The 22,088-nt window shown below is 36.2% G+C and overlaps 1 protein-coding gene across 2 annotated transcripts in view; it reads left to right on the forward strand.

Annotated features, from left to right (window-relative positions):
- Window positions 1–2,431: 2,431 nt before the first annotated feature.
- Window positions 2,432–22,088, forward strand: part of LOC149562102 (ATP-dependent zinc metalloprotease) — a 196,349-nt gene continuing 176,692 nt past the window's right edge. For both annotated transcript variants that reach the window (XM_089825646.1, XM_089825645.1), the window contains exon 1: window positions 2,432–2,933. In XM_089825646.1, coding sequence (XP_089681772.1) covers window positions 2,528–2,933 — 406 coding nt within the window. In that variant the 5' untranslated portion in view covers window positions 2,432–2,527. The remainder of the gene's footprint in view (window positions 2,934–22,088) is intronic.

Below are 22,088 nucleotides of genomic sequence, written 5' to 3' on the forward strand. Positions count from 1 at the left end.
CATACCCTCTTATGAAAATTTATCTAGAAATAAGGGCTTAATTTCCTTACTTCTACTAGGACAAGTGTTGAAAGGAATGTTCCATCTACTCAACCAATTGATGTTTTGCATCATCCATGTATTCTTTTTTTAGCACACAACATCATTAAAGATAATCTTAGGCCATCTACCATTTTCCATTTGTTGGATTCTTTTCATATAATAAATGAGACGAATCATAGCGATAGCCTCAATAGGGGAAGCACCTATTTCACTAAGCATGACATCGTATGAGATTGTGCACTTGATTTTGAACTTGCTAGTGATCAAATATTTTTGAATACCCTTGACTTGCTTCCATTGGGAAATGGAAGTGTTGCTAGCACACACCTCAGATCCATAATGAACAATCGGTAAAGCGAAAAGACCAAAAAGGGTTTGGATAATCTTCCAATCCCACAGCTCTGCCTCTCTACACCTATTTTGGAGAGCGTAAGAGGCCTTCCAACCTCCCAAAATTCTCTTTTGTCTACAACTTTCCCATCTTAAATTCTTGTTAAAGTCTATGCCGAGCTACTTGTAATCCAAAATTTCTTCAATAGTGTTGTCATTAAAATAGAACTTATGTTGATTCTGCTTTTTGCTGGTAGAGGACACCATGACTTTGGTTTTGTTAATGTTGAATTGCATTCCCACCATAGTACAACAACACTCAAGCATAAGTAAATGATCTTGTAAACCTCAAGCATATTTTTGCATCAATATAAGATCATCTATGTAAAGGAGAAGCCTGATAATAAATTCCCCTGATTGGACCCCCTCCCCATCCTACATATTTAACCACTCCTATATTTTGTCAATATAGAGACCATACAACGTAGGTGATGTGGGCAACCTTGTTTGATCTTGATATGGCACCTAAAACTTTCAAAGATGCCAATAGAGGTTCTGATTTTGACTTTGACTTGATCATGCAACCTATGAGCAACAACTCTAAGGTGTAAATGAATCCCAAGTTCTTCTATTCAAAGCCACAGTCTATCCCTAGGAACAATATCAAAAGCTTTTTTAAAATGCACAAAGTAGCAAAACAATTCACCCTTAACTTCCCAACTCTTTTCAATAATGTGTCTCAAAGTTAAGCAATGGTCAATTGTTGAGTGTTTAGGCCTAAAATCAGCTTGCCCTTTTGTCCTCCTATGCTTCTCTTCTACCCACTTGTTGATCCTATTTTCAATCATGCTACTGAAAAGTTTTGTGAAAAAAAGGTTGATCATAATTGTCCTGTAGTTGGACGAATTGTTGACACCACCACTTTAAAAGAGAGGAATAGCTAGGCTAGTAGTTGACTCCTTAGGGAAACCTTGTTGATTGATCTCATTGAAGATATTTGTAATATGGGGTGCAAGCACATTCATACTCCATTTGAAATACTCAGCGTGAAGCTCATCTAAATTTTTAGTTTTGCCACCTCCTAACTTTTTTATGCCTAGCTTGACCTCTTGAATTGGGAAATTATTATCTATATTGTCAACCAAGGGTGGAGGGTCCCACATCATGCCATCTTGCTCATAGAGTTGCCTTGCATAAGCAAACCACTGCAAAATTGGAAATGTTATTATCAATTTGTCTTTGTCTTTCATGAAGTTCCTTCCAAAATAGCTTGGGGTTATTTTTACCAAGAAAGATTAACTCTTCCCACCTTGAAACCATTTAATTTTTTTTCCTTTTTAAAATATATATGTTTATAAGCTTTTATGTTAGAATTGTCTTTGTTTGACTTTCTTAAATTCTTCCTTGCCAACTTGAACTCCCCATCTAACTAGGCATTAACAGGAAAACAACAAGTTTTAGACTTTCTCTTCTTGCCTTGGCCCCTTTGCACTTTGAGAGCTCCATGAATTAGATTTGTTAACTTGTGATTGTTGATACCATGCTTAAGCATAGCCTTTTCCTTATATACTCTCTCAAGCACAACCCTGAACGTAATGCCATTATCTCGAGTTACAAATATTCTGCCTTGTTGCAACTGCTGTGAAGAGAGCTTTGTTTCCTCCACAAAATGTTCTTTAACTGCCCACAAAACACTAATGTAATTTGGCTTATGATTAGAGTTCAAGTCACAAAAGTGATCCCTAATTGTTAGTCTCTCAATTTTTTCATACATATTATGTGAACATAAAACATAGTCAATCATAATCACCAATTATAAGTTTTGCAAGTGAAAAAACCCAACTTTATCCATTTATCTAAACCATTGCAAATAATTAGACCAACTCATCCCAAAATCCATTGCAAATAATTAGACCAACTCATCCCAAAAATGATTGCATCCCTTAGTATCCTTAGAGTTTCTCTTCCAATGCTACCTTGAATCCTTGTGAGCCAAATAAGAACTTGCACATTTGCTGTGCTAGCTTTAAAATCCCCAAGAAGGAGAACATTAACATTTGCTGTCATAGAATTGATGAAAAGTGTTACTAGTTTAAGAACTTTCACAGATGAGATATTTTCAAGAAGTACAGGCTAAGCAAGGTAGGAGGAAACCATGACAATTTTGCTGCCATCTCGTCCTCCGTCTTTGCAAATGGGCCGCTTGAAATCTGGAGCAAATCCATATTATCCCCCGTATAAACAGATTATCGGCATTAACATATATCCGTCTAAGATGAAATACGAGTGGCGGCGTTTGAGAGCACGGAGAGGGGAGTGGAAAGATTTCGACGACGCAGTGCAGGAGAAAGAACTCGCACGAGCTCTCAGGCTTTTGGAATCTTTTGAATATAAGGATTTAGAATTGAATAATCTTGAAATCTCTGGAAGCTCTCCCTCAAGAAATTGGGAGATTCTCGACAACTGCTTGAATTGCCAAGACATGGAGTTAGTGGCACGAAGCTTTCAATTTCTTTACGACCGAGGATTTCTTCCCAACTTCGGAAAATTTAAGAATACAGGTATATTTTAGCACATAATGTAAAGTAGATCAAATTTTGAATGGAAAAGAATCACGTCCTAAAACTGCACGAGTGGACAAGCTAAATATTTTTCTCTTTGTAATGACCATTGTAAACTTATGTAGCTTTATAGACTATTCAAATCTGAAAAATGGCAAGCCAGAGAAAATCCATTTATTCTGATATGTGGGTCATAAATCTAGAGTGCCACAAAACTCAATTAGAAGTGTAGTGCATGGGATTCTAAAGTGATAGCAATAAAAGGTCCTACATCCTCCACAATGATGTCTCATGATCTCTTGGCTCCCTGTTTAATCTCCAAGCCATTTTCATTTTTCAAAGATGTTTCCTTGGTTTACTTTTAGTTATCCACCCTCGACTGTTCTGAGGTGTGGACTTGGTTTTAAATAGAGTATATAAGGCACTTTACTGGCCGTATCTAGCTATGTTTCAATAAAGACGTTGAGTTATTTTGGTGATATCAATAAATCATTTTGCTGATGGCTTGTGCTCAGCATTAACTATTTCAACTAAATAAGAGCAATATATTTCAGTAAGAGAAGAGAAACCATCTTTACACAGCTTTTCCAACAATCTCTCTAAAAGAATAGATGCATTTTCAACTTCTCTACTTATACACATTATCTTATTATGCAAAGTTTTGGTTAATTGTTTACTTATAGCCACTAAGGGCACAATAGATTATCTTCATAAAATTTTGAGCAAACTGAGTTCTTCTTTGTTTCCTGTACGTCAGACAAGGATTCATATTATCTCCATTCCTGTGCATGTTAATGGTTATTACTTCTTAGCCTGTCATATTGAATTTCATAGCTATTTGAAAATGGTTTAATAGAAAGAATATAACACATGTAGTGGTTTATTGTCAAGCTTACAGTTTGTAAATTGCATCATAATTGGAATTAATAAAATGTTATGGTATGCCTTCTACCTTCAAAAGGTGGCTACAACTGGTAAATGCGAAGGCATGTTCGCTTCGGAAGGATTATAGGATCTCCCTCCTAACCCACATGGAGTGTACTGAATTGGGTCAAAATTCAACACATATTTTTGTGAGAAATTAACAATAGAAGAGACCACTGTTCAAGAAAGCCTATGATAAAAGAAAATAAAATGGATGAGAGTAGGCATGAAAACTTCAGTTGTACAAGAATGATTGATAATTATTAATAACTTATTTTTCAAACTTTAAGGAAGAAAAAAAGAAGAAGAGATGGGAATAAAGAAATTATATTAATGATCACCATTGATCAAAGTAGGTTGATGGGACTGCTAGTCCATTAACTTGCAATTAAAAATACTATTGTTGAAAATAAGTATAACCCTTAGATCTGAAAAAAAGAAAGCACTTACAAATGAATTCTTCAGAAGAGGTAAATCTAGAAATGATTGGGACCGATTTCAATTCTGTCAGGCATATGAAACATGCAAGGCTGAAGATTTTACAAGGGGCAGTGCCCAAATAGATGGGTTCAGGCGAGCATCAAACATAGAGAATTAGTACTTTCTTTATAGAGCCAGTTCATATCTGATGATTTATTTATAGGTTTGGCTATTTTAATGGTCGATGGTTATTAGCTGTCAGCTTTCAGAGTTATATTGAATTATTGTAATGTCATGGCATCCTTTCATGTATTGTCTTAGTTGCCGATTCGTGACACGAATCCGATTCGGGCATGTGAATCGGATCCGTGGATTTGGAATTTTTTTTCCCCAATTATGATTCATGGAGGATTCGTGCACACACACACACACACACACACACACACACACACAATATATATGCATTATATATACTAAAAAATAAGAGAAACATACATAATTCTAAAACTAAATCATTTCATAGTATGCACTATGAATCTAGTATACTTGATCATTGACATTGATAATTAATCTATTTTCATGATTATAAAGAAAATCAACACATTCACATTGAATTACTGAAAGTGAAAGGTTGTAACATTCAAAATATAGATCATTAAACTTAAAGTTTGTAACATGATTTACTCATAAAAGAGTCAAGAGTCAAGACTAAAGTTTTTAATTTAATTTTCAAATGGATTTTCAAGAAAATCCGCATCAGAGGGGTACTGATGAGCTGCAAGCGCTGCATCTGTATTAGTAGAGGAACCCAAACCACCAGTAGTACTAGTAGAGGGGATTGTTAATTCATAATCCTCCTCCTCCTCATCATCCACATCAATCAAAATGGATCTAGCAAGATCCCGAATGGTCATATCTAAATCAGAAGTCTCGGGTGCTACATCCCAAAGCTTTTCGGGCCCCTTCTTGTACTTAGGATCCTTCCATGACAACAAGCGCAAATTGTTGTGAATGAACACAAGGTCTTCTGATTTTTTTGGAGCCAACCGGTTGCATTTGACTGAGTGGATAAAGGAGTAAGTACTCCATTTCCACTTAGCTGCAGAAGAGTTGGCAACCTAAAGAGAAATTAAAAATTATCAATACAACAATCAAGATAAATAAATTAAATAATAAATTCAAGGAATTGAGAGTGTTAACCTTAAGCTTAATTTTACAAACTTACTTGGGATAGGACCTTTATGGCAAGAGGTTGGAGGTACGTGAAGGCTTGCGTATGAAGGTACCACCATTTGATGGCACCCATCTTGTTTTGGTTTGCTATGGCAATAGGGTGGAAATCCTCATCTGAGTTGAAGGCAGCAAATTCACTCCTCACAATTGCCCCAATCTCTGGATCTTGGAATATCTTAGCTAGTGCCCTCTTATACCCATCTGCAATCTCTGTATCTCTAAATGGTGGCACTCTACCTGGAAGGCAAAGTACCTCTGCACTATAGTACCTGGGAATAACAAAAGACAATTGAACACTATCAAATATCAATAGCACAAATGTTGGATAAAATAAGCACAAGCATTTGATAAGAACTACAGTACCTCGGGGATAGAGCATATGCAAGGAGGTGCAAAGGTGTGGTCATCTTATTCCATCGATGATGAACAATTTTTTCCACCTTCTTGTAAAGGGTGTCCTCAGGATCATTCTACCTCCTCTATATGACTTAAGATATGAAATATGAATAATAATTATAATTAGTGAATATGTCAATTTAAACTTTAGAATCTAGATATTTCTCAAATAAAAAATTGTTGTAAAAGAGCGTAAAATTTACCATTTTAATTTTTTCCAGCATACTATCCATGGAATCATAAATATCCCCAAGGTATGGCTCATCACTATCTGCGAAGTGAAGCATTGGCATTGTTGGATTGGTGATTTCCAACACATAACTCACAAGACCCCACCAATCCTCATCTAGTATCATTCTTCTCACATTTATGGCCCTTGCTGTATTGGAATTCTTTGAAACGCCCCATTGGGGGCTAATGACCATATGTTTCAATGCTTCTTTTACCTTCACAAGTCGTCCCAAGACGATTGTGTGAGAGGCAAAGCGGGTTTCAGCAACCTAAGAACATGTTAAACTCAAGTTAGTAATACATTTAAAAATTAAAACATGTTAATGTAAACAACAACAAAAATTAATAATTATGGAATCCAATAATATTCAATTATATATTAAATATAAAAATTTACCTTCAATAACTCCAAGTCCGAGAAACTCCTAAAAATTGCTTGTGACATGTGGTGATTTGTCACAAACATTTGAATCTCTTCAGCTTCCTCATATATCCTTTTCACCCAATCTAGTTCGGTGCCAATTGCTTTCATTACTAAATTGAGAGAGTGGATGGTGCATGGTGTCCAAAAGATATGATCATATCTAGACTCTATAATTATCCCTGCAGCCCTGCAAACTTTTGCATTGTCTGTGATCACTTGGACAACATTATCAAGACCCATTGACTCTATGGCATCAATGAGAATGCGTAAAATAAATTTTGCATCTTTCACTTGCTCTTCACAATCAACTGCCTTCAAGAACATTGTCCCCTCAGGGCATACAGCAATAACATTGATCAATGGACCATTTCTACAATCTTTCCACCCATCCGAAATAATAGACACACCCGATTGAACCCAAAAATCTCTTATTGGTTGAAGTTGAGCCTCTACATATTTCCTCTCATCATGTAATATGATAGTGTGCAATTTCTCAGAACTAGGCAGTTTCTAACCATGGGGTGCATCATTTATTGCTTCCACCATCTCCCTAAAATAAGGTGATGTCACAAAATTAAATGAAACACCATTTGCAATTAAACAACGTACAATTTTGTGATCAGCAATGTCTCTCTTTTCATTTTGGAATGCCCTATCTAGTGGGCCTCTCTTGCGGGTGAGTGGAGATGGGTCTTCATCTTCATCATTTGTAGTTGGCATAGGCAAAAAATGATGTGTTCTTGTGTTTGTTTGATCGGATGATGGTGTTGGTGTATTTGTTCTTTTGGAAGCACCATGTTTTGCTTTTGTAACTGCTCTATTAGCATCCTCTTGCTCTTTTGCTAATGCTGCTATTTGTGCGGCTGGTAATCCCTTCTTATCACTACCCTGACACATGTTAATTCCTTCACCCGCAAGGCCCAAAAAATGTAGTTTCCCTCGGGAATAGGAGCTTCTATGTTGTATATTGCCATAATTACATTTCCATATGTATGTCCCACCCCCAGGACATTGTGCGACTCTTGTTGTGTGTCTCCATAAAGGAGCCCCCTTATCAATTTTGAAGCTCGATGATGCAGCCCCACCCCCAACCACTGAGCCTTGACTACTCATTGTTCTATTCTTTCAATCTAGAAAAAAAAATGAAAGAAAACCATGCTTCACATTTACACAAAACCTTGAAAATTTGGAAAACTAAAAATAAATCAATAATCTATGAAAGGACTCAAGAATATGGTTGAAATGCATACCTTAAACACTTCTTGGAGCTCCACAACCGATCTCCTTCGAATCCAAGCATTTTACTTCAAACTAGCAAGTATGAGAGAGCAAAATAGAGAGTAAATGAACTTGCATTGTGATCTAGAGGGTCATTTTTAGGGTTTAGGGCCTTTAGGAAAAAAAAAATTAAAAAATTAAGTTGGGCCCACTTTTTTGCTTTTTTATTTGGGCCCTGCCGCGGATTCGCACGGATCCTCATGGATCCATACACGGATCCGGACCCGAATCCGGATCCGGGGCTATTAGGATGAATCCGGTAACATAGTGTATTGTTCAATTAAAACTATTTTGAAAACAATGAAAGATGAAATCTGAAAAAGTTGGTTTCGATTCTGAAACTATTTCCAAATGACCAAGTGCTACTGAATTTGAATATTTTTTAAACATATCACTCACTACAGAAAGAGGTGAGTAGAGACAAATATTTAAATAGAACAATGTATGAAGAGACTCTTTTTTCCTCTTGGACTGATTAACAGGTTCTTCGTTGTGGGGAAATATAAGCTTAAGTTGCACTGGGTATTAATATCCAAATCAGTATCTGAAAATATATTTTCAGAGTTCCCTAATTTACCTATGATATTTCTTCTACAGTTAAGAATGGGTAAAAATGTAGATTTTGAGGAACAAATGGAAAGGGCATAAAACTCTTTCATTTACTTAGTATGGATACTATTTGAGATTTTCTACCCAGCACAATGTTTGTTTGTTAATATTTTTACTAATTTTCAACAAGTCGGATGGAGATGAACTCCAAATTGTTCTTTCTGTGAACGAGGTAAAACCTGACTAATTGTATTTCAAGCAACATTCAACTGACACCTTATGGGGAATTAATATTATAATGACCATTAGAAACCTCACACAAAAGACTTTGCCCTGATGTAAGTGCAACTTAATAATGGTCACTGAACTTGTTAGTTTGGTGACTCCATGCATTGTCACAAACCATTCTAATTCTTTGCAACAAGTGAAGTAGGTCAATGGGATTTGAAAGGGAAACTGATATAGTATGTAGAACTAAAGAAGAATTGAAAGGAAAGGAATCTTAGACTCTGCATCATACAGGTCAAATTTATTTCTCAACCTTTAAAGTCTTGCTTTGAGCATGAGAGATACACATATCTAGCCCTTGCTTTTCAAAAATGATTTTCTTTTTTGATTTTCCCTTCACAATTGTGGTTTTGGTACTCTGCTAAGTTGCTGTTTTGGGTTTGGGTCTATAACCTAAAAATAGAAATTGACAATTCTGCATAGCATACTTAACAAATTCACTAAGTAATCATTTAATTTTTTTTCTGGGCAAGTATTCACCATTAGCATGCCAAATCTTTGGTGAATTTGAGTGTTGAACTGTGTGAGTACTTACCAAGTCCAGAGCCAAAATTTGCTAGGTTTAGGATTTCAAAGGGGAGATAGGAAAAACATGAAAATTACATTTGAAAAATGCAAAATTTATTGTATTTTAAATCTGCACATCCACACATCTTTCTCATATAGCATGTTTGCTTCCTTGAGTGAATTGGAGTAGATGTTTTAGGTTTCAAGGTAGGTTCTTTTTATCTTTTTCATTTTTTCCAACTATATGCAAATTTTTTCTAGAATTTTAATTTTGAGTTTGTAAGCATTATTTATCTTTTTACATGCAATGACTTCGACTTAAGTTTTTTTAAAATTGGTTTCATGGTAAAGATTGGGATTTTGAAAAGGGCCCAAACCTTTTTTTGAGAGAGTGAGGTAGGCTGGGAACATCAACATCAAAAAACATTTCCCAAAATGGCTGCAAAGTAGGGTAAGAAACAAAGTAGGGATAAAGCTGAAGAAAGAACTCTTCAACAACTAACTGCCAAAGAACCTGCAGTGTTGTCAGTTATTGACCTTAGCACTTTGACACTAGGTTTGGACCTACTTTGTCTGATGTATTCATGTGTGATCGTGTCCAATTTTAGGACTATTTTCATGAACTTGGTTCATTCCCTATCCATGACTTTTTTCATGGCTCATTTTGCTAGGAATAGAGCCCCCAACACCCCTCAATTCAAGCAAAAAGAACTCAACTTTAAAAAAATGAAAGTCAGCTTTGCAAATAACGGAAATTTACCTTGGTTTGTCAGTACTCCCCAAAACTTAATTTTGGAAAGGTGTAAGTTGTATACAGCTACATCTCTCTTTCTCATTTCAAAGGTCTGCATTCTCTAGCCAGTTCAAATAAGAATCCTAAAATTCTAACAAAGAAATCAAGTATAATTCTGCATTCAAGGAGCAAAGAATAGCATACAAGCTTGATGCAACAATCATGATTGATTACATTGGGGTTCTTCTTGTTGAAAGCATGTACGAACATGTTGCAGGAATTCACTTCATCAATCAAGCTTTATTTGAGTTCCATGAATGGGTTTCATACTTGAGGTAATATGTAATGAACCTGTCTAGATGCCTCCACTATTTTCACCATAAAATAACCATTTCTGAATGACTCAAATTTCCATTACTATTGTTTATTGTTCCAGAAATTGCAAGCTTAGTAAGTTTGTCTATTTGATGCAAATAGGAAGCTTGGGCTTGATATGAAATATAAACAAACAGATATGATTTCAACAAAATCATAAGAATGCAATCCCGACCTTTATTGCAGCTTTCTGATAATGAGATCTAGCACGAAAAGTAGATAGAAAGTGCAATTAAATGCTTGCATTTTGAGGCACTAGGCATTCATGATGTTGACAAATCAATAATAGAACAATATTCATGGAAAATTTGAAGCCACTGTTCCATTCAAATCAATTTCAAGGTTTCACGCTTGGTTCTGTCTAGGAGAAGATTCTGCTCCAGTAATTCCTTCCTCAAGATCCAAGGAGTAATGTGTCATTGGTCTGAACCAAGGCTACAATGGAATGGTATTCCAGCCAAGTATAGAGAATGATATTATATTTTGATGAATTCAAGCTGTGGTATATTCATGCCAATCAAATATCAAGCTTCAAACTATTTTTCATTTGCAGAGTCCCCTTATATCGCTTGGTATGAGCAAATGTTCACCCATGCCAAACTAAGAGAACCCACAACCTTTTATAATCTTTATTGGCTTCTTTAGTAATAATTGTTATATTTGATGAGATGCCTAACAACAACTTTACTTTTTCTTCTTTCGGATGCCTGAGCAGTTGATTCCACTTTATTGAATAATAATATTTTGCCAAAGCCAATATGAACCACCCGTAAGTGGATGACTGCCAATACTGTCAATATATATTCTTCAGATTTGTAATGTTCAGATAGCAATTTGTTTATTTTCCCAAATTAGACATAAATACCTCCAAAATCTTTACTATTGCAAATTTTTCTTTGGACAAAGACTTCGCAAATTTGGTCTAGCTCTCTAATTCTGTCAAGAGCCCACCCTTAAGAAAAGTTAGAGTTTTGTCCAACTCACTTGTCGATTTTCTGAAGATTTTCATCCTCAGAAATCTACTTCATGCAAAGCTTCCCTCTTTTTTTGCTTAGTAGCTTAGTGTTTATCTTAGTTGTCCTTAGCTTGGAAGCATTTGTTTAGTTTGTTAGTCTCTTAGTTCTAGAGGATAGGTGAGTCAAGTTAGGAATTCTAAGGTTGAGATTTGGAATGAAGTAATTTTCCAGGGTTTGAAGCTGTGTGACAAATGTAATGTCCTTTTTCTAGAGTTCACATTAGAATGTTTTCGTTAGCCCATTTTCCTTTGTCCCGTAGGCTAACTAGGACTTGAAAGGGACTTTGTGGCCATTTGCCCTAGGCAATTTCAGTTACAATTTATTCTGGGGTGTTCTAAGGTAATTTTGAGCACACTTACTATTTATACTAAGTTATTATGGCTATATTTGGACTTCTGGTTCAGTTGTATGTCGATGGTAAATTGCTCAAATGAACAGGATCACTTATTATCATTGATATAATTAATTATGCATTAATAAAGTCTTATATAAAGTTAAATTTAATTATTTTGGTAATGCATAATCTATATTTTGTAGGAAACATTTGAATTAAATGGTTCCCCATCATTTTATAGCACATTGGTGATATAAAAGGTATAGGAGCTGTGAGAAAATAGGGAGCCATGGGAAAATAAGAGCTGCAAAAAAATAGGGAGCCACGAAAAAATAAGAGCCGCAGAAAAATAGGTGCGAGAAAATAGGAGGAAAAAGAAATGTTATGTATTCTCATCCCACAGTGACAAAGCAAGAGAGTGACCTCATGAGAAAGTTTATAAAAAGGAAAAAGTAGTCTCTTTTTAGCACACTTGGAGTTGAATCATTTAAAGAAAATTCTGGAGATTAATTCTCTTGGGCTGGAGGATGAAACCCCTTGATGCTATCATTCTTGACAGCATTGAAACACATGGTCTTGAGGTTCATTTTAGAGCTGCGAGGTAAACTCATTTGATAGAGATCTTTCTTTTCATTTGCCATATTGTTATTGCTAGGCTAGGTTTGAGTTATGCCATAAGCTGAAAGTCCAAGTTGGAGGAGGTTTAAGGGAGTTTCTATTGCTTCTATTTGCCAATGCTTGTCGTACTCTTGTCCAAAACTGTTATTTTTGCTGGTTGTACCTATAGCTGGCTGGGGTGTAAACTTGAGAGGGATTACAACTGAATAGGATATCATTTTGCTCAGCACTGAAGGAAAAAACATTGCTTAATCTGCCAGCATCCTCAGGATTGCCATTCAGCTGTAAGTGCTTCCAATAGTGCCATACTAATAGAGTTTCAGCTGAAGATTTGTCTAGGTTGAACTAAAGTGGAGGCCTCCAACAGTCCTAAATCTGTAATTTCAGATCTAGTTACAGTGTCAGAGGTGACCCCACACATAAGGGACAAGTCCAATTGCCCTTGACACCCCAAGTAGCCCTTGACAACCCAAAATTTGCTCAGGTTTTGGTGGCAGATAAATACAGACTGTGGGATGCTGTATCTGGAAGCTTACTGGGTTTTATTAAAGTTTGGTTACTGCACATCATCATAACAAGTTTCAAATCCAATATTTTGGTGCACGCGTTCCACTCTTGTTTTGTCTTTGTGACATGTCATAGATAGACAATTTTTTGTTTCAGGCTATGTTATAGAATTTAGTCACAAGTCCAATACTTGAAATCTCTCATTCCTAAGCAACAAAAGGAGTCAAAATCAATGAACGATAAAAGACCAGCTTCCCTGAAGGCTTAATGGTTAGGGACTCTCCCAAGAGAGGCCTGAACCTTAAGATAAGGGGAAGGCCACCCAGCTCCAACCCGGATCCCAATGGCATAGATATTGAGTTGACCCCTTTGTGCAAAGGAGTTGGTCAATCATATTTGTCTCTTGGTGGACCTGTATTCCAATGTGGTTTCAAGAAAGGGATCCTCAAGCCTAGCTTGAACCCATCGCAATTTTCTTTCTATCCTCCACAACATATTCATACGGTGATTTTTGAAACTCCAATATCCTTCTATTGTTCAAGAGTTTGTAAGGCAATCGCCATAACATCCAAAAAGTGGATAAGACTTTTGTATTGTAAATCAGAGTATCGCATACATATTAAGAAGGTCTAGAAATAGTAGTTTGTATGCATACTTGATCGATATACTTATATCGGTATAATATATTTCTTAGTCTTGCATATTGAAGTTGCCTAAATCTAGCGTTAGAGGACTCATCGAGTCTGGCAAAGACTCAACGAAGTGGGAAAAAACGAGGCAAATTGCCTCAATCTTGGCTGACTCGCTAAGGTAGCTGCCTCGGTTGATTTGCTGAGGTAGCTGCCTCGTCTAACTCGCTGAGTCCTGCTGGTTGGACTCTGCCATCAACCAACAAAAAATAATAAGTTTTTCAGCTCAAGGGTAGGAGGATTTATACAAATATACCATTCAAGTATAAGAATTTCTTGTACTTTAAGTTATATTTGTATAAATACTATCAAGATGTTTGAGATAGGTTTCAGCTTCATAGGAGTTAAAATGCAGATTCTAGATTTTGGGGGTTTCAAAAAATTCTAGGCTTAGCCAAATTTCAGGGTTCAACATGCCTTCAATAGTGTTATATTGCACAACTTGTCTTGACTATTTGAGGTCAAATTGAAGCTAGAAGTTGATGATCTTGTTTTCAATGATGAAGACTTGGAGTGGGTTGATCAAAGGCAGTGGTAGTGGCGATGGTAGTAGAGGCTAGAGCAGGAGGAGGCCCAATGTAAGACCTTGAGGCCGAGAGTGACTGATCCGAATTTGATGATGAGGATTATGAGGATGAGTATGAGGATGAGGAGGATGATCATGAAGAGCATGTCATTGAGGTTCAACTTCACACACAAGGAGAGATGATGACTCTAAAGTCTTCTACAACCTATCTTAGGCGTAGTCGTAGGAGCACATAGGCTACTATGAGCCTTTATTTTGATATATGTTTTGAACTTTTGATTCAATGGATTGCATATTCCATGAATATTATAGACATTTGACAATGACACTATTTTTCTATTATGTTATTTAGTTTAACTTTTAAGTAATTTCTTTCAAAAAATTGCATTTATACTTATGTGGTCTATGAAAAGTTGTGGATATGTGCAAAGTAGCTTCTATTTATCTCATAGGTATTTGATGTTAATTGGCTAAATGGTGCATGAAAAAACTTAAAATCCTAAAAAATCTTTGAATTTCATGGGTTTTTAATTGCGGAGTCCTTACCGAATTTGAGTCCGAGGCTAGTAACACTGCCTATATCAATATATAAATAAGATTGCTTAGAAGATTTTCATTTTGATCTTATTGTCCAAGGCATGTGGAAATAAGGAGAATCATTGCAAAGTTGCAAACCAACGATCATTTCCATCATTTATTATCATTGCATTAATATTAAGGAAGTATTTGTAGTTTGCATATTGTTACCATCTAAATACTTTTAGAAGATAATATTTGATAGAAAGAGTTTTCTTGTAATTGAAGTTAGAAAAGAATAGTCTTAAATCCTAAACGGTCTAATAAGGGGACATTATAAACCTCCTCCATTTGGAAGTTGTGCCATTTCTACATATTCCACAGGATCTGTGTGGGTCTTTTTTAAACCAGGGTTTCTTTCGAGAGTTAGAACCATTTTCCATTTAATACCTTACACAAGTGATTTTTAAACATGGATAGATACGAAGTTGCAAACCAAATGAAAAACCAAAACAAAACTAAAGAGTTCATTTCATTTTGTAAACAAAATTTGAAAAAAAATTATTAAAAAAAGAAAAGAAAAATTGTACCTCTTTTTGTTGAAATCTTTCTTACAATGTATTTGAGAACAAATCAACACTTGCAACTGTGTAGGAATAGCACAAGAACCGGCTTCAAGCATGCGACAATCAAGCTTCAACTCTCTTTGTGCAAAGGAAAGCAAAAAAGATAGTTCAACAATGGAAAAATTTGTTTTTGTATTTCATCCTTTTGAGCATAAATTAAATAGGTTTTAAATTTTGTTGTTTTCAATGGTTAAATTATGGTTGGGGATATCAAAATTACCTTTTAGCAAAAAAACGACTCTAAAATAAATAAAAGAAAAGTGGAATTCCCCCAAGTTTGCTGGTGGAAGTAATTTTGGATAAAAGTTCTTGCCAGGTTTGTTTGGGTTTAAAAGGAGCAAAGCAACAGTTTGTGAGCCAGACCCTACTTGGACAACAAACCAAGCCTAGATCTAAGGGGTCTTAGAGAGGGTCCCAATAACGTAGCACGCCTACACACATACATACATACATACATACATGTATGCATATATACATGTGTGTACAAACACATGTATGTGTTTACAGATACATACATACAAATTCTTGAATACTAAATACCATAATAAGCATGAATAATTCCTTACTATGTATGAAGAAGCAAGGCACAGTGGTCGATATAACAGGAGTGTTACTATGATAAGTGGCTGTTAATTTGGAGAACATGGAATAAGATAGATATGAGCTCAGGGAATATAGAGTTCAAATAAATTCAAAAGAAATTGAAGTTAATGCTGACCACTGGTAGGAAAAATAAAAACAAGCCAGGTGGGAACAAAGCACAAACATTGTAAACGACAGGAGCAATAAAATGTTTAGAGGCTATGTTGTGACAACTATTTATCAAAACATTTCTTTTTAGAATATGAAATATTTTAATTTGTACCATGTAATCTTATCTGCTGTAAACTGCACAGTTGCCACTGAACCATCTTCTGCATCACCTTCTATCACATATATTTTAGTGTATCTTATCGTGTTTTCATTTATTTAAGATTGAAAATACTAATAGTTTCAGTGTGGCTGTTAATTTTTACAAGTTAGCAAGGCACATATATTAAATTTTTCTTGTTTGATAGTTAGCTTAGAATTAGTGTTACCCGAAAATGCATTGCCATCCTAAATGCACCGGCTTTGGAAATGAAAATGATTTCGGGGACATGGGGATGGTTGGAACTGTTTCCAAGCTGCCCTCGATGAAGCAAATTTTTCAAAAACCGTTGTGAAAACTTGAGGATGGTCAACGGAAGTTTTAAAAACATTTGACCATCCTTGGGATGACTGGGGATGACTTTTTGATGGCCATGTCTGGCAGTAGGAGGCAAAAAGTAAGATAATTTTACAAAGTATTTGTAAATATTTTTTAATCTTGTGTGGGCTTCACACCTCAAGGTAACTCTAAATAATAAAATATGTTATTACTAGTATCAAATATCAAGCATATGATCGAAGATTTCAAATCATTTACACCTTGGAAATTGTGTATAGGTTGGCCCGAATGGATAGAGTTATGCCCGAGTAAATAATTGTTTTCTCTTGCTGCTGTTATAATGTGAAGAGACTTAGTTGTGAAATCTAGAAGTCTTCGGTGAAAGTCTGCAGCTTTAGAGTGTAAATCTCAGCAATATTTGGTGTTCCCAGACCAATTCTTAGGGGCAGCAACATACTATCGTTGCTTTCATTTTGACTTTGAAGTTTGAGTTTTTGACTTCTAACATTATATGATACATCAATGTAATGATAATTGAATCTTGATATGTGGTATGATACTTTAAGTCTTTGAATTTTTATTTTGTTGAAACTTGCAGCCTTTGCGCATCTTGGTAAATGAGATACTTTCCATTATTTCAGTCAATAATTATTTATGAATGTATGAAATTGAATTTTGAATTTTTGAATTTGATGCTATCTATGTTCTTATTCTATAATGTTTCAATCTGATTAATTTGATTCTATCTATGTTCTTATTCTATAATGTTTCAATCTGATTAATTTGATGCAATTTTCTACGATAATTTGATGAATGATCATTGCTTTTAGATTTATAAATGTTATTATGTTATTGTAATAACCCTCAACAGGGGATAGCTTAATTAAACATCATTTTTCCTTCACAAGATTAATGGTTTGACATTTCGTCAAAAACTTTGCATGAAATCTCTATCTCGCTGTCTTTTATCTTTAGATTACTTCCGCTTGCTTGTAATGGTTCAAATTTAGTTTAGACACATGCAAATGGTTATTAGATGTCCAAACAAAGAAGCTGAAGTACAAATGCAATCTTTTTTGATCATTCAAATACGTACATATGATTTCAGCCTGTGAAATGTGCATCTACAGCCAATAGACATTTATACAAACACTTGGCATGCAATCTAATGACTGAAACACATAACTACAACTCTCATGAAATTTGCAATTAAATGAAGAACCTGTAGGTGACTGCTGTAGATATAAAATTGCAGCAGATTTGTATGAGGAACAACGTACAACAGTATGCTCCCTCCAACTTAAGGCAGATCGCAATTAGCATGTAATAGATGCTGCCCCAATAAAGAAAACATCAAACTCCAAAGGAAAATGCAGGTCTGCAACTTATAATTTCCATCTCCAAACCTTTTCGAATCAGACCAATTCACTCATAAATATCAGCTTCTCTTGCACAATTAATATAGTTGAGGAGACATATCAAATTGCTATATTTTAGCAGCAATTTGCACTACCAATTTCTAACAATCTTCTACTATACTTCAGCAATGGATAACAAATCCTCAGAACATACCCTTATACTTAAGCAAGGGCACAAACTTCAGAACCTCAGAAAAAGCCACAAAGGCATCAAAAGAAAAGAAAATATCCAAGCATGCTTTTCGCAATGAAATGAGCTCATATTTATAATGCCTTTGTTGACAAAAGTTTCCAAAAGAACTCAACTTCTGCAATTGTGAAAGTTTTCCAAAAGAACTCAACTCTTGAAACTTTCCAACTTAACTCTTTTGGCAACATTTAATACTTGGCTTAGGCATAATATTAATGAAATAAATGGCCTTTTCCAATGATGACTCAACCCTCAACTTAAGTGATATTATAAAATTAAACTATAACTTTATAATAAGTCATATAATGATTTAATAATAATTTGGCTACTAAACATATTATAACTCCCAAAATACTCATCATTTAAATATACCGTCTAAAATAGGAGTCACACCTATTATTTCTCCATGTGACCAACTGTACTTTCCAAAAATAGAAATGGTCCATCTCAATCAACACCCTACTTACCACAAATAGTAAGTACAAAAAACTAAACTCAAATGAAGTCCGATTTGAGCCAAACGAAGACCAACCTGTAACTTACTGAAATGTGGAGAAGATAAGACCCTCCCAAGCCAAGCCATTGGCTCAGAAGACTCTCTATCCACAATAATTAGCTTACGAGGATCACAATAATAGGCTAATCTCTCAAACTCTAATATTGGCAAAAATGGGGACATTATTGTCCTCCCTCCCTAAGATTGCTTGTCCCTAAGCAATCCCAGAGCAAAATGAATATGACAGACCACCTAGATCCCAAGGGTAGAACTGCGTACTATCCTTGTTATGTACAAGCAACTCCTATAACACCAGTACCCAAATAACTGACATCAACATCAGAATCATCTAAAAACCAACTCTAGGCGCTGAGGAAGGCAACAACACATTAGATTTCAACCCAACCGAAATACCAACTCTATCCACACTTGAGTCCCCATCAAACTGACACTCATACCCAACTACACTGTGTAGATAGTAATAACCATAGATACTTGAAATAGTGATATCAATTCCAACCTTTGCTAAACTATCTAGGGTATGTAGATACTGCAAGCAGTCTAACTTGCAATTGTCAATCCCATTCTCAAAAAATGGTGCTAACCCATCCCATAATGGATGGTATGAAATTGGAGCCAACCTACACTGATGTGAAACCAAATCCTCTACCTGGGGGTCAAAACAAAAATGTCAAATGATGAGCACACCCCACTTTATAATGTTGGTAGAAAGTTCCAATCTCTATCAATGGCTCATTAGTACGAAACCAAGAATTAGGGGACGACTCCAATTTCTGATTTTGAACTACTTGTGGAGTAGGATTTTGGGCAACCCTCTCAGCAAACCTAACCTCAAAATCCCTGTGGGGAAGCATGGTAGACAAAGTCTCTACAATCTTTCCCACCAACCTCTGAATAGCACAAGAGCCTTGGATGAGAGTACCCTCAGACACTCTATATGAATCTTCCCACACATCTGAAGTCTCCAAAAGATACTCCATGAAAGACTCTATGCAGTAGAAATCATATGTGGAAGCATCAATCTGCTCCCCCACGACCCACAACTGATCCCTCTGCAAATGTGCCACTGCCAACTGTCTAATGGTACCAGCTGTATGAAATGAAGAAATAGCTTCACTTCCGGCAGAAAGAAGCAAATCACCATGAGAGCTCGTCTCTATCGGTGCTCTCACCTCTTTTGTATCTACTGCACCCATATGTTGGACGAATATGTTGACCACATTATCATGTCCATCATCTCCAACCGTAGAAGAAAACTCACCACCAACCACAATATGCAACTGAACTGGATTTGGGGCTATTGTGGTCTGAACATGCTCCAACTCCACAGTCACCTTATCCAATCGTGACTGTAACTCCTGAGAGCCAACTGAGTACACTGAAGAGAGTCCACAATCACCTTAAGCTCTTAGGTGAGCTCAACCACCTCCTCTTTCTCAAAAAATATCTTATAATAGGTGCTACCCCACTCTAGAAGGTAATCCCTGACAGCAACTAGTTGTGAATAATTATGCTTCAAGATTCTGATAGCTTCATGAAGCACATGAACCTTTGCTAGAGAAAGAGTACTATCACTATGCTCACCAGACATAGGAGCACCCCAACTAGATGTAGCTAGCATCTGACGGATCGCATTATAATGCTCGAAAGCTGAAGAGATGTCACTTTCACTCACCTTCAATTAATTGGTCACATGATGCCTCTGTAACCCTTGCCTCCTACGCAAGGTCTCTGTCTTACTAATTGCACAATGATAGGAAATCGAATCAAAACTATCCACCACAAGATCACTCAATGCATGTGTGCTATCGACCTCGCACAACTCTGCATCTGAGATACAACTACTATGTACCTCAATCAACTCCTCATCTGAAGAAATGGAAGCCCTCACAATATCAATATCCTTGCATGTCTCAACGTCCACTTCAAAAGATAGATTCTGTAAATATTGATCTTGGGACCCATCCAAAACCTCCTCAGAATCATCAGTTGATACCTGGCAAGGGATATCATACTCGATGCAACTCATAGCATCATCAAATATATCATCAGTTGTGTCCATACTATTTACATCCACATCTCCTAATAAAACCTCAATTGTTGACACCTAACTCTGCACATGACTCAATGTCAACCTGTGAATCAATAATGCTAGAGCATGAACCCACATCTACTGACTCCGTTGTATCACCCAAATCACCAACATCATAGCTGGGTGACTCCATACATACATCGGTCCCACCTGAGGAAGCAACTGCCTTGTAATGTCCTCTTTTTTTGGCGATCTATGCAGTTGATGGAGTTAGCTCATTATAGCAACCCTCGTGAGTTCATAGGGTGTTTTTGGGGTCCTAGTTGTGAACTTACTATTTTTAGTAAGTCTATTTTTGGTAGTGTAGTGGGTGGCTTTGACAGTTGGTCATCACCTGCAATAAATAAGGTTAATAATTGCATGAGCTCTTATTTAGTTGCATTATTATAATGATATATTTATATTATTATAATAATGACATTTAGAGATATCTCTAAAAAGTATGTTGGAAAGTTTCAAGTGTTGAGTTTTGTTGGGAAACTTCCACGATTTCTGAAGTGGAGTTTTATAGGAAACTTTGGCCAACGAAAGATTATAAATGAGAGTTCATTTCATTGGGAAAACCATGCTTGAATATTAATTTGGTTTTGTTGCCTTTGTGGCTTTTTCTGAGGTTCTGATTTTCAAATCTCTTGCTGAGGTATAAGGGTTTGATCTGAGGTTTTTGCTCCATTGCTGAAGTATAGTGGAGATTGGTTTCTTGTGAATTTTGAGATTTTCATGGTGGCTTCTCGTATTGTAATTCTTGTGGCTGAAGAGCGAGTGTTGGTTGGAATGATTCAGTGTCTTCTTTTACTGTATTGATTGTGGCTGATAGGGCAATTCTATCTTGGAGAGTTTGGTAATTTATATCTTTGATTTCTGTGGTATTGTTAGAAACATAACCGAATAGGGTTATTACATGCCTCCTGCACCAGAGCAACACCATGACAATTCACATACAAATCTCCAATAATAATCCCCTCCTCGAGAGAGTGTGAAATATCACTAGTAACAACTGCATCAACTGTCTCAACACTAACTGCAGCAACAACTCTAGGAGCCTCAACCTACTGAAGCTGAGTGCTGCTATCCTTTGCTGCCACTGAGACAACCACATGTCCTTGCGAAATAAGTCCATCATCAATATTGTGGATAGGACTAGCAGGTGCCGTACTAAATATAGGTACATCTGCATCATGGACACTTGTCGGGGAAAACTCAAGCCTCCTTTTCTCCAACCTTCTAAAGGCGGAAACCATATACCTTGGTGCCCTCTTGATTGTCTTTGGCTTCGGCAAGCTCTCCGCCATCCTTTGTTAATGGAGCTTAAGTTTCTCCATACTCTCCTGCAAAGCATTCATTTTCGCGCTAACTTCCTCATTACTCCACCAATTTCTAGAACTGCCAGTCCTCCTATGTCTGTCCATGGTTAAGAAATGCTAGAGTGCTGGTCACTTCAAAAATAACTGCAGATCTGAAAGAAAATAAATTTTTTCTACCCCATAGGATGGCAAGAAATCGCTTTGATACCACTGTAATAACCCTCAATAGGTGATAACTTAATTAAACATCAATTT

Source organism: Cupressus sempervirens, chromosome 4, assembly GCF_028749045.1.
Source record: "Cupressus sempervirens isolate cs-2001-9-10 chromosome 4, ASM2874904v1, whole genome shotgun sequence".
In the NCBI taxonomy this organism is placed as follows: domain Eukaryota; kingdom Viridiplantae; phylum Streptophyta; class Pinopsida; order Cupressales; family Cupressaceae; genus Cupressus; species Cupressus sempervirens.